This window comes from Astatotilapia calliptera, chromosome 6 (genome assembly GCF_964374335.1).
Source record: "Astatotilapia calliptera chromosome 6, fAstCal68.1, whole genome shotgun sequence".
Taxonomy (NCBI): domain Eukaryota; kingdom Metazoa; phylum Chordata; class Actinopteri; order Cichliformes; family Cichlidae; genus Astatotilapia; species Astatotilapia calliptera.
In genome coordinates, this window is record NC_137427.1 from 31,150,346 (window position 1) to 31,167,887 (window position 17,542).

General features: G+C 41.4%; 1 protein-coding gene across 1 annotated transcript in view; it reads right to left on the bottom strand.

Annotated features, from left to right (window-relative positions):
• The window catches only part of LOC113024491 (uncharacterized), a 48,753-nt gene that overhangs the window by 7,881 nt on the left and 23,330 nt on the right, over positions 1-17,542 (bottom strand). Inside the window, exons 15-58 of the mRNA XM_026171628.2 lie at positions 17,424-17,477; positions 17,255-17,308; positions 17,089-17,142; positions 16,952-17,005; positions 16,815-16,868; positions 16,681-16,725; positions 15,814-15,867; positions 13,417-13,461; positions 13,288-13,341; positions 13,157-13,201; positions 13,028-13,081; positions 12,893-12,937; positions 12,758-12,811; positions 11,016-11,060; positions 10,710-10,871; positions 10,557-10,610; positions 10,421-10,474; positions 10,285-10,329; positions 8,427-8,480; positions 8,270-8,314; positions 8,141-8,194; positions 6,584-6,637; positions 6,428-6,481; positions 6,236-6,343; positions 6,062-6,151; positions 5,913-5,966; positions 4,997-5,104; positions 4,704-4,811; positions 4,557-4,610; positions 4,415-4,468; positions 3,938-4,045; positions 3,809-3,862; positions 3,662-3,715; positions 3,518-3,571; positions 3,380-3,433; positions 3,148-3,255; positions 2,086-2,139; positions 1,498-1,551; positions 1,361-1,414; positions 1,089-1,142; positions 898-1,005; positions 760-813; positions 439-492; positions 249-356 (exon numbers count right to left, since the gene is read on the bottom strand). Coding sequence (XP_026027413.2) covers positions 249-356; positions 439-492; positions 760-813; positions 898-1,005; positions 1,089-1,142; positions 1,361-1,414; positions 1,498-1,551; positions 2,086-2,139; positions 3,148-3,255; positions 3,380-3,433; positions 3,518-3,571; positions 3,662-3,715; positions 3,809-3,862; positions 3,938-4,045; positions 4,415-4,468; positions 4,557-4,610; positions 4,704-4,811; positions 4,997-5,104; positions 5,913-5,966; positions 6,062-6,151; positions 6,236-6,343; positions 6,428-6,481; positions 6,584-6,637; positions 8,141-8,194; positions 8,270-8,314; positions 8,427-8,480; positions 10,285-10,329; positions 10,421-10,474; positions 10,557-10,610; positions 10,710-10,871; positions 11,016-11,060; positions 12,758-12,811; positions 12,893-12,937; positions 13,028-13,081; positions 13,157-13,201; positions 13,288-13,341; positions 13,417-13,461; positions 15,814-15,867; positions 16,681-16,725; positions 16,815-16,868; positions 16,952-17,005; positions 17,089-17,142; positions 17,255-17,308; positions 17,424-17,477 — 2,835 coding nt within the window. The remainder of the gene's footprint in view (positions 1-248; positions 357-438; positions 493-759; positions 814-897; positions 1,006-1,088; positions 1,143-1,360; positions 1,415-1,497; positions 1,552-2,085; positions 2,140-3,147; positions 3,256-3,379; positions 3,434-3,517; positions 3,572-3,661; positions 3,716-3,808; positions 3,863-3,937; positions 4,046-4,414; positions 4,469-4,556; positions 4,611-4,703; positions 4,812-4,996; positions 5,105-5,912; positions 5,967-6,061; positions 6,152-6,235; positions 6,344-6,427; positions 6,482-6,583; positions 6,638-8,140; positions 8,195-8,269; positions 8,315-8,426; positions 8,481-10,284; positions 10,330-10,420; positions 10,475-10,556; positions 10,611-10,709; positions 10,872-11,015; positions 11,061-12,757; positions 12,812-12,892; positions 12,938-13,027; positions 13,082-13,156; positions 13,202-13,287; positions 13,342-13,416; positions 13,462-15,813; positions 15,868-16,680; positions 16,726-16,814; positions 16,869-16,951; positions 17,006-17,088; positions 17,143-17,254; positions 17,309-17,423; positions 17,478-17,542) is intronic.

The window sequence follows — 17,542 nt, forward strand, 5'->3', positions numbered from 1 at the left end:
ACTAAATATGCATTTTCTTTACATTTATATAACTGGACAAATTTCAGTTCTTTACTCACTCTATCAAAAACAGATACTAAACCATTGTTTATAGCAAACTTTATACTTTGCATATCATCATAAAGCTAAAACTGTGACAGCAGCATCTAGATGTCTCCATGATTTGATACTGGACTTTCATGATACACCTCTACACATCTTGTGTTATTTGCTTGCTTGGAGAGTGTGTTCAAGCATTTTTTAAGCACCTCATCTCCCTTTGGACCCAGTAATCCCTGGTTTCCTGGTAGTCCTCTGTCACCCTTCTCTCCAATGTCTCCTGGTGGCCCTATCAGACCTATTACACCACCATGACCCTACAAAGATATCAGAGATGAGGTCAAAGAAAAGTCCCAGTAAAGGATAACTTGAATATTTGTGAGTACAGTATGAACACACCTTGTCTCCCTTCTTGCCGGGGTCTCCCTTCAGTCCTGTTATACCCGGTGGACCCTGAGGAGATGAAATGATGAGTCAATTCAATCCACTTCAATTTTATTTATATAGCGCAAATCACAACAACAGTTGCCTCTAGGTGTTTTATATTGCAATGTAATGTTAACCTTTATAGTTCGGTTTTATGTGCTACACACACGTATTTTTTCTTTTAAATTATCTTTAGAATAATATGCAAAAACATCAAACTGTGGTTTTAATGCAAGATGGAAGCGTGATTTTGTTGAAAACTTCTCAGATTTGCTATTTGATGGGTTATCTTACCATGGGACCTGGTGGTCCTGTCTGGCCTGGTGGTCCATTTAAACCCTGCTCACCCTGAAAGAAGACAAAGAAATGATTGAAACATCATGTATTCCATGCTTTACTCACTCCTTCTGTGCTTTTCCTAAATTAACTCACTGCAGGCCCGGGGATCCCTCTCAGACCCTGGGGACCAGGCTTGCCAGGATGCCCCTGGGCTCCCACAGGGCCCGTCTTCCCAATGGGACCTTCCAATCCCAGAGCACCCTGCAGTGACAGAGAGCAAGTCAGCTTTCAGGCACTGCCAGTATTTAGAAGTTATTATTGAAAGACTTGTTTCAAACTCTCACCTTCGTTCCTTTCAGGCCTGCTTTTCCTTCCTTTCCTGGTTTCCCCATGTGGCCCTGAAGAACAACATTTTAAAACATTTTAACCTGAATCTGTCATAAGGGTGCAGTCATGCACAAACACACACACACATACGCACAGTGAGAATGCATTAAGCAAAAATACTCCCAACCTCTGCCCAACAGCAGAAGTTTTAATCTTCAGATTTAACAGTAAATAGAAAATGAGGTTTCTGCATGCAGACAAAAGAACATCATAAGAAAAACAGACAGACCCTTCGCCCTGGAGGCCCAGGTGGTCCAGGTTCCCCGGGTGCCCCTGGGGGTCCCTGGTACATTTAAAGAAAAAGGTTAGCTGGTCGGTCATTATGTTGCGTTTTCTTTTGTGTTCATACAGCAGTCTACAGCTTACAAGGTTTCCAGGGTCTCCTGTGTCTCCTTTAGATCCAGAGAGGCCATCAACACCCTGATGGGGGAACAAAGATTGTGGGCAGAGGAACACATAACAGCTTTAAAAGCAATAAAATGGGAAAAAAATAAGAAAAAAACTAGCCTGGTAGATGTCTGACTGAGAAAACAACAACTACAAAGATGTTACATAATGAGGATTTTATGTACTTTAGTTTCCAGTGGAAATATAAGAGCTCACGAGGAGCTTTGTTTCTCCACAGATCATCTAAAATATATGTTTGCCTGGTGTTTTCAAATTTAGCTCGGATGTAATTTTAAAGTTTGGTTTATTCCACATCTCCCTCTCTATGGGTCCTCATATATTTTTAACATTTTAGTTTGAATTCATTCAAATTCCAGGAAACTGCAAGTGCAATGCAACCGACAAAGATGAAACATTGAAGTCCTTTAAAAAAATAATGACTTTTTATCCTAGAAAGCTCTTTTTTGGTGAGTCTTTGTTCTGTAAAGTGGATGCATCAAACAGAATGAGGATGATAGATCAAACAGAAGAGAAGGAAGAAGAAGAAAACAAAGAGCAGACACTCACGTTGGGTCCAGCTTCTCCCTGCTGTCCAAGGTCCCCAGTCAGACCTATAGGACCCTGCGGAGAGTGAAGGAGAAGCGCTACTACACCAACATGTTGTACATCATAGAGTGTATTTCATAAATGATTGAAACAGTGCATTCGCTACAAAGTATACAACACTTTTAAGTTTTAAAGTGAGATTATTTCTCTTTCTAATCATGTTCTTTATGAAATACTCCTTGAAATGTTCCGTAACATAATTTTTCTTGCTTAATTGGACTTTACTTTGATTTTCTGACTGTTTATATATTATGGAAATTAAATACAGCACTGCGTTGTGAAGCTTCTGTCTCTAAAGTCTTAAGCTAGTAGTAAAGTCTTTAGCTAATTGCTAAATGCTTTTTTTGCTAGCCTTATTTTTATAGTTCTTTCTGAGGCCCATATTCATCAAGGTTTGATCTGCTGTGCATTAAGAGATGCTCTACTGAATACCTTGATTGTAACAAGTAGTTTTTTGAGTTATTGTTGTCTTCATATGAGCTCTGATTATTCTCTCTTTTTGGCATCAACAAGGCGTTTTCAGAAAACTGCTGCTCACTGGATATTTTCTCTTTTTCAGACCATTCTTTGTCTGGAGATGACTGTGTGTGTAAATCCCAGTAGACTGGCAGCTTCTGAAATGCTCCAGCCTAATACCAGCCTATCTGGAACCATCAACAAATCTACATTCGAAGTCACTTAGATCACTTTTGCTATCCATTCTGATGCTCAGTTCTACATGCCTAAATGCACTTCCCAACAGTTCCCGACATGTGACTGGAGCATTGAATATGTGAAAAGATTGTGTTAATAAGCAATTGAACAGGTTTCCAACAAGTGGTTGGAGTAGGAGTAGGATTTCCTGCTTGTCTAGTACATTAAACAGTATAGGAAGGGAAGAATGTTAGGGTACCACAAACTATATTAAACGTAATCAGGCAATCAAAGATTTTCATAGTGTATTACAGTGGTTTGGGTTGACTAGTATTATAATACTGATAAACACTTAAATAGTATGTTTTTTTTGTCATGAATGTCGCTTACAGCATTGCCTTTGGCTCCATCCTCCCCTGGGGTGCCTCTAGCTCCTGGAGGACCAGACATTCCTGGAGGACCCGTATCTCCCTTCTCCCCTTGTTCTCCTTTTGCTCCCTAAAACAACAAAAGAACAGAGTAAGTGATCATCTTGGGTATGTCAAAGGAAAAGAGAAAAAAATTGAGTATTATAAATGGATTAAAGGATGTCCGTGCCTTCCAAATAAGCAAACAAACTCACTGGCTTTCCTGAAACACCAACTGCTCCAGGATCACCTGCCTCACCATCCTCACCCTAAGAGGGAAGGCAAATTACGTGTAAGATCATCTGGAAAGAGCATCAATATCTAAAAGCTGTTTTATTTGTTATTTTCTTTACCTTCTCTCCAACAACACCTGGCTGCCCAATCATCCCGGGACGACCAGGTGGCCCCTGTTCACCACAGAGACTTTTTAATTTCATCAAAACGTAAATCAAGCGCTTGACTAAATGCAGATCCACAAATATGCCTGTGAGACTTACCTGCCCCCCAATAGGTCCTTGAGATCCAGAAGGTCCTTGTTGTCCAGGTGGACCCTAAATTATGTGATGAGACAGAAACAAGTTTACTGATTATAGAAAATGGAGTGGAAAAAATGTGGCAAATAATAAAACAGATTAAGAGCTCACCATCAGTCCCACATGGCCACTCTCGCCTTTTTCTCCTGGTAGGCCAGGCATGCCCTTGGAGAACACATACAGCATTATATGACGAGAGTGCAGACTTTATTGTTTGCCTTCATAAAATAAGAGTCTCACCTGTAATCCTATTGGTCCTGTAGAGCCCTTGAAGCCTCTGGGACCTTCATCTCCTTTGGGGCCATACATGCCCTGTTGGCCCCGAGGACCTGGCAAACCATCTAGACCCTGTTATGCAGGGGAGAGTGAGAAATGTCTTTATGACTGAAATTGTTTATTTAACTTTCTGAAATGATGTAATTCCCACTAAACCTGTTTGACTGAGAGAGACAACAAACTGTGAAGTATCAGTACAAAGTACCAAATGGAAATAATTTATGAAGGGATTGATCTGATGGGTAAATTATTTATACGTCAGATGTTTGGTACCCATACTACTGGTAAGAATACAATACAGTTTCATCATGAAATACACACCACGGTAAATAAAAAACTACAAAGTGAAAAGCTAGCTGAAGAATTGACACTGACAGTGTAAATTGAGACATTTCAATTTTCAAAACCCTCAAAATGAAAAAATGAGAGAAGCAAACTCACCGGAAGTCCAGGCTGACCTATCGGCCCCTGGGGGCCAGTAGGCCCTGGAGGCCCCTGTGAGGAGAGAGGGAAGATGAAACAAACATGTATGATCATGTTTTTGTGCACTATTGAGTATGTACGTCTGCGGCTCCAGACTCACTCCTTCTCCTTTGTCTCCTTTGCTGCCTTTCTGTCCAGGTTTTCCCTGCTCTCCCTGTGGACACATACAGAGGACACAGCTTATAACAACAGTACAGACACATACTCACCCATCCCCTCCGGCTCATACAGGTGCATTTGGTTTTACCTTATCCCCGTCCTCTCCTGCAGGTCCCGCAGTGCCCATTGCCCCAAGCATCCCTACAGGTCCCTGGTCCCCATCCTGACCTGCCGGTCCTATTGGACCCTTCTCTCCCTGGGACACAAATACACACATTTAATTCCTGTTATTCTGTACAAAAACATATCAATAGTAAAAACTAACAATCCAACCAAAGACAGACTACTTTGATGGATCTTTGTTTTTCATCCATGCTGCTTATGAAAATGGACCAAATGGGCAAATATAATATAAGAACATAGAAGATTAGATGTAATTACAGGCTCCCCCTTCTCTCCCATTGGTCCAGGTCCTCCAATTGCTCCGGCCCTACCAGGCTGTCCAATGGCACCAGCTGGTCCTGGAGGGCCCCTCTCACCCGTTGGCCCCTGGAAACAATCAGTACACCATGTTGACACTTGAATGCTTAAAAAACAGGGGTTTTTTTTAGTCATTGTAGGAAAATAATAGCACTTGACATAAATAACATATATGCCAAATACTATTTGAAAAGTGCTTTTGGCTTTTTCTTTTTAGGTTTTACTTCAACCACACATGCACATTGGAGCTACAAACTGTGTTTGCTAAGGCAGCAACATGAATGACTTGATGTTTTCTGGTTTGGCTGTTTTAAAGAAAATGATTAGCTTTTTATTGGGGCAGGAGAGTATTTGTCATACAGTCACCATTTCTCTCAGGACCATTTTAGTTGAGATCGGACTGTTTTATCCATCTGCAGCAAATTATGTTTGTCAGTATATTCTGCCAAAAAGCAGGAAAGCAACAGCAAGAATCCCTGACAGAACAATGGACATTACTTTGATTGTCAGCAAGGGTTGAGCCACAAAGTGGCTTGCACAGGCAGTAGCGACTGTATCTATCAGTGTGCCATGAGTGTGATTTACCAAGAGGAAGCAAAAAAAGGGTAACAGCTGTGCCATTAGCTAATGTAGGACTGCATTAAGATCTGCTGGGATTACTAACCACGCTTGACTCTGATACTTGGGTTTGTATTCAAGATCTCTCAAGTGGTTTCTCTCCATTGTGTCATTTCTGTCTTTGTTTAATTTTTTATAGTGAATATGTGAATCGGAAATCACCTGATCACAGTCTAGCAAAAATGGTTAAAATGTTTGAAATATTCTACTTTATAACTATGCAACAAACAGAAACCCAGAAGACATGCTGTAGACTCACTATGGCTCCTGGTGACCCACGAGGTCCCGACCCACCTTTCAGACCAGGAGGTCCCTGGAAATATCACACATCATTTTGAATTTATATCTTATATTATTCCTAATCTTAAGAAAGTAAGAACTAAATATTAATGTGTGTGTGTGTGTTACCATAATGCCCGGGGCTCCTCTGCTCCCTCTGAACCCTTTCATGCCTGGAGGTCCATTTTTCCCAGATGTCCCATGTAAACCGGGGTCCCCCTGAGAGGAAATGAAAAGCATAGTGAAATTGAAGCATGCGTTGTGTTTCTATCATACACTGTGGACCTGCGAATGTGGACTGACCTTTCCACCTTCCTTCCCAGCAGTCCCAGGTAAACCATGCTCTCCAGGTACACCTGGTGCTCCTGGGTGACCTCGGTCCCCTGGTGGGCCGGGCTCTCCTGATTTGCCCTGAAAAAAATATAACAATGTGACTGGCTCAGTAATACCAATGAAAACATTCAGCACATGAAGGATTCACACTTTCGTGCTTACCTGAGGCCCCACCACACCTGAAGGTCCTGGGGGTCCAGTCTTTCCTTGGAATCCCTGCAGCATAGAAAATATGGAAATAAAGCATGTTCAGATGAGTTTTTGTGTGTGGGGAGACAAAAAGAACATCTTTAACCAACGACCCATGACCTCACTCACCGGCTCTCCTCTTTGGCCTGGGTGACCTGGAAGCCCATCTTTCCCAGCTGGACCCTACACACAGAGACACTTGGTGAGAAATGAAGCTCAGGAAGTTAAATATGAGGTGGTAAAATACCCTTCACCTTCAACCTTTTAAACAAGTCATGAACCTGGTAATAGTTTAGAGTGTAGAATATCAAATAATCACTTAGAGGTCAAATTCATCTTTGTTTTGTTTACTGTACAGAATTTCAGCTTGATCTACAAACTCGGTTTCCTCCTAACTTGGTCTATTTTCTTCTTGCAAGAAGAAGTTGTAAACAGCAATGAATCAGTTCTAAATGTACATCTATGTCAAAAAAAGTCTCCACAGCACCATTTGCAGTCCTGTGAAAAACTAAATGCACTCTTAATGCGTCCACAGGATTTAAGAGGATAAAGAGCAATCAGGAGCAGGTAATCAAATGCACTTGATTAAATGATCATCAACAAGCACAAGCACCTCATAAAAGCAGATGTTTTGGTAGTTTAATGGTCTGGTGCATTTGGATATGCGTTAACATAATACCACAATCTTCCTGGGAGTGGATGTCCTAGCAGATTCACCCCAAGATTAGACTCTGCAGGCCTCAGTTAACAGGTTACATCTTAACATTCATGACTTTCTAAAAGAACGTTTGCAAAGTTCATCCATCCATCCTCATCCGCTTTGTCCGGGGCCGGGTCGCGGGGGCAGCAGCCTAAGCAAAGAGGCCCAGACCTCCCTCTCCCCAGCCACCTCCTCCAGCTTATCCGGGGGAATACCAAGGCGTTCCCAGGCCAGCCGAGAGATATAATCTCTCCAGCGTGTCCTGGGTCTGCCCCAGGGCCTCCTCCCGGTGCAAAGTTTTATCAGAATAAACCAGAAGACTTCTGGAATGTTGAGAACAAAGGGGAGATGTTTGGCTATGACACATGCGCACAGCGCCATGTTTGGGGAAAAACATCTCATACCACCTGTCAAACGCAGTGATGGAGGGCTGGGGATTTGGACTCATTTTGCAGTCACAGGACCTGGGCATCTTGCAGTCAGTGAGTTAAACATGAATGCCTCTGTTTATCAAACTATTCCAGAATTAAATCTGAGAAAATCTGTGACAACTGAAGTTTGGCTGAAACTGGGTCATGTAACATGACCACGATCTAAAGCACAGCAGTAAATCTACAACAGAACGGCTGGAAAACAAAAGAATCAAGGTGTTACAAAGGCCTGGTCAAACAACACGTCTGAATCTAGTTCAAATACTAAATTGGGACCTTAAATAGAGCTGTTCATAAATGAATGCTCGTAAACCTCAATGAGCTAAAGCAAAACTGTAAAGAAAAGTGGACCAAAATTCCTCCACAATCCTATGAGAGACTAATGAAGACATGCAGAAAAGGATTATTTCAAGTTATTGCTGCTGAAAGCGGTTCTGAATCATGTACTTAATTTTTCACAGGACTGCATACACTCCTGAGAAAAAAACTTTTTTTCACATCACTGTATGTGTGAAATTTTGTGAATGTGTCTACATATCTCTGTACTGCACTCACAACTGCTCCTTTAGGTCCCGGCTCTCCATTCCTTCCTTGTAGCCCTTGAGGTCCCTAAAAAACAGAAAATAGCCTATAAACAGCAAAATCTAAAGATAAGATAATATAGGTTAAAAGTATTTTTCTTACCCTTTCTCCAGATGGCCCTGGTGGGCCATCATGTCCTGAAGCACCCTATGAAAATATAAGAGAGAAGAAGAACAAGGAGGCGGTAATGGGTAAAAATATTAAACCATAGCTAATGGTGACAGGATTTTGCCATTGGCTAACAATACAGTCAACAAACCTTTTCTCCTGATTTACCAGTAGGCCCTCTCGCTCCCCTGGCACCTCGTGCACCCTGCCAAAGAAGAAACTTCAAAGTTAGGGCAAACAAACCTGTACAGATCTGAGAAGGAAGATAGTCAGTGCGTCTGCAGAGGCATGTACATTACTGCTGGGCAAGTGGCAACCTGTGAGGCTCAAAAACAAAAAAGTCAATGGGGAAGTGCCAAAATGTAATTTTTTGAACAGCCACTAGAGGCTTCCTGTTAAAGTGGGCCGGTGAATAAATTTAGAGCAGATGTAACCATATTTAAAGCTTCAATTACAGTTTTTTATAGCTAATTTAGTCCTTCGTGACAACAGTAAAGGCCTGGAGTTTTTGATAACTCACCTGTTTAATTCATTTTGAAGGCTTAAAGTTAGAGTCACAGCCTTTCTGCACACTTTTGACAGATGTGCAAATGCAGGGAGCTGTAGCAGCGAGCTTTCTGCCAGCCTTAAACTCCTCTAATCTGAGTCACCAAACTGTCTCTCTCGCCTGTGTTTGTTGTGTCTGATGCTTGTTTGTTACTTTGGCCTAATTAGCAGATACGTGTGGCTATGCTCTTCACCCATAAATTCAGAATTTTGCTAACCAGGCTTGATCGCTGATGAATCGACACTCTTTACACTCTGGAGCATGGGAGTGACAAAACACTGATGTTTTAAAACAGGGCTTCACAAACCGATTGGTGACATCATCACGGCGATGACCATATTTTCTACACAGTATGGCTCAATTTCTTTCAAGAGAGGAGAGGACAGGAGAAGAAACCATTTTGGGAAAGATGTGAAGATGTGCAGATGTGATGGTAAAATTCTTCATGCATCGGATTTTATCTGAATGGAGATGTGCTCCATCTTTCTGAACAGTGTGTCCGTAAATGTGGCAACGGCAATGTGCCAGTTTTACTACACAGGTAGTACTTTCAGATGTTTATATGTCGATCTTTCTGTGGAGAGATTTTGTCACTGCCATAATATCTGTGCAACATACAGCCACAGAAATTTGCAAATGAGGTCAAAATGAGTTCAAAATGAGGGCTGATTCTGATGATTGCTGCTTTGTGAAAACTCAGCCATGTTGCAGCTGATGTGACATGTTGATAAGAGGGTCTCTTCAATGCAGGCTGTAGCTGAAGACGTACAAAAAAAAGGTTACAAAAAAGAACAAAATTATACAGACTATGATCAAATCAGCCAATGTTCTTGTCCCTCTTCAATTTATATTAAAAACATCATAGTATTTTTTTCATTTGTGACTAAGAATTTTGTATAAAGTATTTACATCTTTTACTTTACGGTACTGTGAAATTCAAATACATGCTATTCAGAAATCGCCACTAATTGTCTTTTGCAATATTAAACCTTTTTATTAGTCTATGTTCCAATATAGGACTTTGCAAGAGTGCAGGATTTCTTTTTTGTTTCACTTTTTAACTAGCCAAAACTTTTATGTTTGTTTCAAATCACAGAGTCTGATTCATCTTGATGGTAAGAAAGGCCACTGAAATTTCCAGGCTTTTATCTTTAATAGTTTTTGAGATACTCATGTTCAGACATTGCTGCAGATTTCAATGAGAGAAGAAAAGGCCTGAAAATGGGTCAATTTTTTTTTCAAAAAAGCATGCCTTGAAAACTATTTGATATATGACGCAAAAATTTCACCAAAATCATCATATTTATTTTTGCACCATAAAACTTTTATGGAAATGAACGATTCAAGCAGAAAGCCCGTGCTGATTTGAGCCAGAATGACCCCGACATAAAGTGAGACAATGGCATCCTTGACCGTGTCCTTTCTGCCATTACTCAAATATCTGTTTTGAGACGATACTCACATTTGGTCCCCTCTGGCCTGCACTTCCTGGTTGTCCTGCAGGGCCCTGATTTAGAGGACAAAAGAAGAATATTGAAGGAAATAGCATCATCATTTTTCAGAGAAAATATCATCACGATGTCAAACCCTCCACTTACTTTTTTCCCTTTTTCTCCCAAAGCTCCCACTGAACCAGGAAACCCATCAGATCCCTGGGAGGAAAAAGACGCATAGATTTGCTTTGCGTACATTATATCTTCAACATCTGGTTTACTTTCATTCAGTTTAGTTCACCTTTGGCCCCTGTCGCCCTGGAAATCCTGGCAGTCCCGGTACTCCCAGTTTACCCTAAAAAGAGAGGCAGCATGACTCCTAATACATGTTGTGCAATATGAGTTAGGATTATTCACTGATACTTTTACTGATCAGCTATGATTTGCTCTGTACCTTCTCTCCGGGAATACCAATAAGTCCAGCCTCCCCCTGGGGACCCAACTGGCCTTTGGGACCTTCAGGTCCATCTTCGCCTCGAGACCCTGGTGCTCCATTGTCCCCAACATCCCCCTTTGCCCCCATCTCCCCCTTGGCCCCTGGAAAACCATCCTCTCCCTGCAGGCACAGCAAAGGAGAGGAGACAGGAAGACAAAGGAATGTCCAGATAATTTAACAGACAGCCTAAACAGATGGTTCTGGAACAAATACCTTGTATACTGTATTTTAGAACAAATTGCGCTGTTTCTCTGTCTTTGTTACCTTCTCTCCTTTGCTGCCCTTTAAACCTCTGAGCCCATCTGCTCCCTGTCAAACAGGAAGATAGACAACAAAGCTGGAAGTCAACAAGTAAAGAGAGAACACATGATACAATGTCACAGTTGGCTGTTCCTGACTTTAGCTTATGGTGAAATCCAATGTGGAAGAATAATACATTTTGAGTACGCTGACAAATCCTGATCAGTCACAATAGTAAAAACTGATTCCTCTCGCAGCACATGTACAATCTCTTTTTAAAGCTGGTGTGCTGGAAGCAAAAATAGGAGAAAATGGTGAGGACCTGAGTCACTCATAGGGTGAAACTGAGATGACTGGGTCAGAGCATCTCTGTAGCAGCAGGTCTTGTGGCGTGTTCCCAGCATGCACTCCTTTATACCTTCCAAATGTGTTCCAGGAAGGGACAAACTGGGAACCGGCGATTGAGTCATCAGCGCCCATGGCACATAAATGCACACGTAGAGCTACAGTAGTACAAACTGCAACAAAAACACGTTGCTGGCTCTGACAGAAAGGTGACAGAACATGCAGTGCATCACAGCTTACAGAGCTGCATAAACCTTTCAGAGAACCCGTGCTGACCCCTCTCCACTGCTACAATGGGCACTTGAGCGTTGTTCACCTGGGGCAGCGATGGCAGCAGGAAGCAATGTTCTGCTCGGAAACCTTGGCGTTCATGTGGATATTACTTTGGCGAGTACCACTTCCCTGTACATGGTTAGAGACCACATACACACTTTCATGGCAGATGTATTCCCTAATAACAATGGCTTCTTTAAACAGGGTAATGCTTCCTGCTACAGATTATTCAGGAATAGACTGAGGAACATCACAAAGTGTTCACTCTGTGTTTATCATTAGTTATTATTAATCTCTGGCTCTCTTCCACAGTGTCTTTTGTCCTGTCTGCCTCCCCATCTGTTGTTACATAGGGCCTGCTCCTGCTGGAGGTTTCTCCCTGTTAAAAGGAAGTTTTTCCTTCCCACTGTCGTTAAGCACGTGCTCGTATCTGATTGGGGTTTTCTGTCATTGTAGGGTCTTTACCTTAAAACAGTGGTTCTTAACCTTGTTGGAGGTACCGAACCCCACCAGATTCATATGCGCATTCACTGAACCCCTCTTTACTGAAAAATAAAATATGATTTTTTTTTTTTCAAATTGAAGACATAGATCTGTTTTTTACTGGTGCACAAAATGAGCCGTGCATGTCACGGCGGAAGCTCTGCCGAACCCCTGAGACCGACTCACCGATCCCCTAGGGTAAGATCGAACCCAGGTTAAGAACCTCTGCCTTAAAATATATAACGTGCCTTGACACAACAGTTGGGATCAAGTTGAATTGATTTCAAATTCTTTAGACCTCAGTGGGATTTTTCTCTCTGACAACCCACTCGCAAGTTACAAGACTTAGTGGTCAGAGAAGTCCATGCTTTGATGAGTCTGATTTGGACCTGCACTATATCAGGTGTGCAGTTTTGATATTGTGGATATTGTATGCTATAAATTCACTGAATTGTAAAAATGTTTTCTTTTTAGAACTTCATATATCTTCACAGAGAAGTTTCCTCTGTCAGTGCTGCTGTAGTGTCAGTTGATACTGGTATCATGTGGTTACATACACATAAGATTAACCCTACTAACTGGAAACCTCACTCTGCCTTTTAACATATCCAGAAATTAATGGATTCATATATCCATATATCTCCAAACCAGGTTGCATTTTCTACCTTAACTCCTCGTTGCCCAGGGTATCCAACAGGCCCTTGGACACCTGGAGGACCCTAGAAATGAGCATATTCACATATTATAGTCAGTTGTAATACCATGAAAACAACATAAATCCTCAGAGACAACAAACTTACTGGCAGTCCTTTTTCCCCCGGGGTACCTTCTCGTCCAGGGTGACCCTGTAGACAAGACGATGTGTGAAGTTGAGGGAGTGCATCATGTCACAAGCGATCACAAAAGTAAAGAAATACAAGTGTGCATTTACTGACTGGGGGCCCGTCATTTCCTGGCAAGCCTCTCATCCCCTTCTTCCCTTGAGGACCCTGTGAGACAAAGATGAGTCAGTCAACTGAGATTCTCTTTGCTCTGAGGAAAGAATCCAAGTAAAAGACTCTCACTTTTTCTCCTGGCAGCCCTACTAACCCCTGAGGACCAGGAAAACCCTGGAGCAGAGACAGAGGATTAGTATTTCCTTAGATACATGTATGCAGCTGAGTTACATTTGTGAGTGTATGTTCACTGCTTTTACAATGATTCCAGGGTTGCCCTGCTGTCCGGGTGCTCCTACTTCTCCTGGCGGTCCCTGTCACAGAGGAGACATGATGTCATCAGAACAGATCAACATAGATCTGGGGTCTTCAGCGTTTATATTACTTACTATATTTCCCTTTGAACCCTGAGCCCCATCAATTCCTCGAATGCCCTGTGAGAAGAAAAAGGATGGCGGTTAAAGAAGGAGACTACATTTTTTTTATATCCTCAAATCTACTTATGTGGCCTCTAACCAAAATATTTAAAGCACATGAGGTTTTTGTTCAGAATAATAGGACTCTGGTTAAAGACGTGCATTGTTTTGTGGGCCGACTGTGAGCTGCTACTTCCTGTGTAAGATAATTCCTTTGCATGAGGTGTACTTTCTGCCACCAACTTTCTCTGTCGTATGAACTCTTTACTCCTACAAAAAAAATAATGTCTGAGTAAACAAAGAAGCCATGCAGCTGCCATTGTTTAGATTTCTCTGGAACTATAAGCTGAAACATTATCAGATTAAGTCCTAAGTGAAAAAGAGAACTGAAAAAATGAAACAAACATTTTACATATTTAAATATTTTGATAAATATTTGCTGATTTGTTTCTATTCTTTTTTTCTAATTCATTTGTTGAGGAAAATGAGCAAAAATCACATGTTTGTGTGAGGAAAACATACAATACAGTCCATAAGTATTCGAACAATCGCTTAAAAAAATCAAAAAATCGAGATGGGATTGAAGGTCGGACTTTTAGCTTTAAGCTTTAAAGTATAGCATTAACTGTTCAGGAATAAGGCTTTTTCTTTTTCATAAAATCCCATTTTCAGAGGCTATTTCAGCAAAATTTTGTGTTTCCTCCCTTGAGATGCCCTCAGAGCTGTGCAGACTCTTTTAGATGTTGTGTGTCTCTTACCTGGCTTTCCTCTTCTTGAGTATAACCCCTGGTTTTCACCTTGTAAAGGTGTCTCTGGACTGTAGGCCTTGACAATGATTCATTTACATCCTTGATAATGTTCCTAGTTGGCTTTCTTTACCAAGGAAAGAATTTAGCAATCCACTTCAGTTGTCTTCCATGGTCTCAGGTTTCAAGTCTTTTGATGTCGATGAGGTGGTCAGTGCATTCCTACATTTTAAGAATCTACCAGATTGTTGGTTTGGTTATCTCTGATAGGCTTATTTTGATTTTTCATCCTTCTTGACTTGCATCAACATTTCTTTGGGCCTTATATCGAGAATTCCAGTGAACGACTACCAAGAAAAGATGAACAACGCTGGGAACCCACTCCTGTCATGAGCTTAACTTGTCATGGCTAACTGAGGGAACAGGACTCACGGCCATAAGGCTGCTTGTCACTCAACTGTCCAGTAACTTTTTAGCATGTGAAAATGGTGGACTGTGTATAAAAATAGCTGTTATTCATAAACAGTTGTAACCCCTGAATTAAAGACAAAAGGCTGCACTTCAATCAGATCTCGATTGTTTTTAACATCCACTGTGGTGGTGTGCAGAGGTAAAACTATTGCTTGTGAAGCAATAAGCTACAATTAAACACTTCAGGTAACTTTTGATCAGTCCTGCACATTGTTTTAGAGGCATTTTTGTCCTTTTCTTTGTACAAAACAGCTTCAGACTGGATTTACTCACATAAACTGTGCACGTCAGGTCTGTCGACAGCATTTCTAACACTTTTGCTCTTGCACTGAACTCTGTCGATAGATGTTCTTAAATTTTGTCCATCTGTATACAGTCTGTTCTTTAGAGATGGTTCTGTAACCAATTCCAGCTTGATCAGCATCAACACCTTTCTGTCTGGAGTCCTCCTGCTCACACCTGGTTGTCATCCCATGTGAATCTAATTTCAACTTCCAGTGTACTCGTAATAGTAGAAGTGTCCCTTTCACTGATATGTAATATTCGATGGCGTTATAATCTAATGATATTTCAGGTCATTATTAGAATTTTTAAGTGTCCTTCAGCTGTAAGGAGGAGGGTGTATTTCCCCTACATTTGTTTTTCTAAAGCTTGTTACATAAAACCCCTGGGACTGGAAACAATTTAAAAATGATCAACTGCACCACTGGTTTAGGTATACCACCTTTCCTGCTTGAGGCTTTTAAAGCGTAATGAACCAACATCAATGAATACATTTAAACAAAGCAAAGAGCATTGTCGGATGCCGACAAGCGTGAACGTGTGTTGCTACAAGTGCAAACAGACGTTACACAAAATGAAACGGCTTCAGGCCAGCAAACAGTCTCTTTCTCAGATAAGAATTACATAACACAATGTTAACAAATGGAGAAGGGGTGCAACTTTGTGATTAGGTATTATCTCCTGCAATTATCTGATAGTTACACCACAGCTGGATTCATGCAGCTGATGTAAAAGAGGGTTTTTTTCATGGCTAAACACAGAGTTGGCACAGAGCTGTAATCACTCTTATCTTACATTGTCTGTTGTTGTTAGCTGTAGATCTTAATGTGTGAAAAGGTGGTGCATTAAAAAGGATAAGGTTCACACTCACTTGCATGCCTGGGGGACCGGGCCGACCTCTGGGGCCAGTCATACCTCTGGGTCCCTGAAACACAGATCAGTTAATATAAATAAGATAATGTAGCATGCAGTAGAGATTGTGCACCATCCTGCAGCCACATTTTAGCACCGCTTTCTGTTGCAAACTTAAGTCTCAAACTGACTGGTTCTTACATAGCACTCAAAGTGCTTACGTCATTCGTACGAGCCCTTTTTTTTTATCTAACGTTAATACACACTCACAACCTAAGGTTAATTTTATTTTAATCACACAAATCGACAAGAGCTGCAATGGTAAAGAGCAAACTGCCTCCCGGACATAAACAATTGCATCATACTACTAACACTATGTCAGTTCTTTGCAAGTATCTGCACAAACAGCATGTTAACACAAAGGTATCCCAGAACCCAAAGTGAAGCTGAGTGTGTGTTCATTTCAGTCCAGCCTAAAGTTCAACAAGTAACAAAGGCAGTGATGAGCAGTCAGGCCTGTAGCCTGTGTTTCTACCTGTTCATGAATCACTGTGGAGATCGCTTTAAAGTGACTTTGGGCTAGTTTTCATCTTTGTTTTCAGTTTTCAGCTTTGTGTTTGTACGTGAACACTAACAGAAAGATCACGTGTGTCTTCATTAGGACGGCGATTTGTGTCGGTGTTGATAATTATGTGACGGTGTGTTCCAGGTCATGTTACCGAGAAAGTAATCTACTTTCTCCAGTGAGTAATTAAGTAGCATACTTTATTACATTTAAGAAAAGTTTAAAAAAATGTGTAATACATCACTCACTGACTCCAAAACTGGCAAATGGTCTAACTGAATATGCTGAATGGCACTAAGGTGTGTTTTTGTAAACACTCACAGCATCACCTGGTTGTCCTCTCGGCCCAAGTGGCCCCTGAGAACCCTGTTTTTAAAAAAAAAGCAAACATGAATAACCATAAATAGAAGCACCTGCACACATAAAATACACCTACAACTGCCACGACCTCTCACCTTTTCTCCCAGCTCTCCAGGAGGACCTACAGGGCCTGGCTTCCCTCTGTCGCCCTGAGAAATTACACACATGGGAGCTGACAAGTGCTATTCAGAGTTATCTACTTAACAGGAACTTTTTCAGCCACATAACTTACGTTATGCCCTTTGTCTCCAGGGAGACCAGGCAAGCCATCAAATCCCCTGTCTCCCTTAAAGAAAGATGAAAAGGAGAAAGTTAATGTCTCAGTTTAAGGAGACGCAAAAGTGAGGTGTGACTGGGACTTTAGCTCACCTTTGCTCCAGTCTCCCCTATTTCACCACGACCCCCGTCTGCACCTGCTCGACCCTAAAAAACACACACAGACCCAGACATGGTAATAGTTTAGTCACAGAAATAACTACTTTAAATCCATGCTTATAACAGTTTCAACAATAAAAACTGTAGTAAGTATTCACACCCGTTTCCCAAGTCGCCCATTCTGACCGGAGATACCTGGCTGTCCTGGAGGGCCCTACAGGAAAAATAAAATCATCAAAGGAACGAGATCCAGGTGATATGTTGCCAGTGGTGAATTGTGTTAACAAACACAGTTTAACTGGTGCTCCAGTGTGTTTAAACTAACTTACTGGTGGTCCCATCTCACCAGTGGCTCCCTTCAGCCCAGAGGGGCCTGGTACACCCTGAGAAAAGAACATATTGATATTATTGACGTATTTATTTAATAGTAAGAATTTTTTTAAAAATT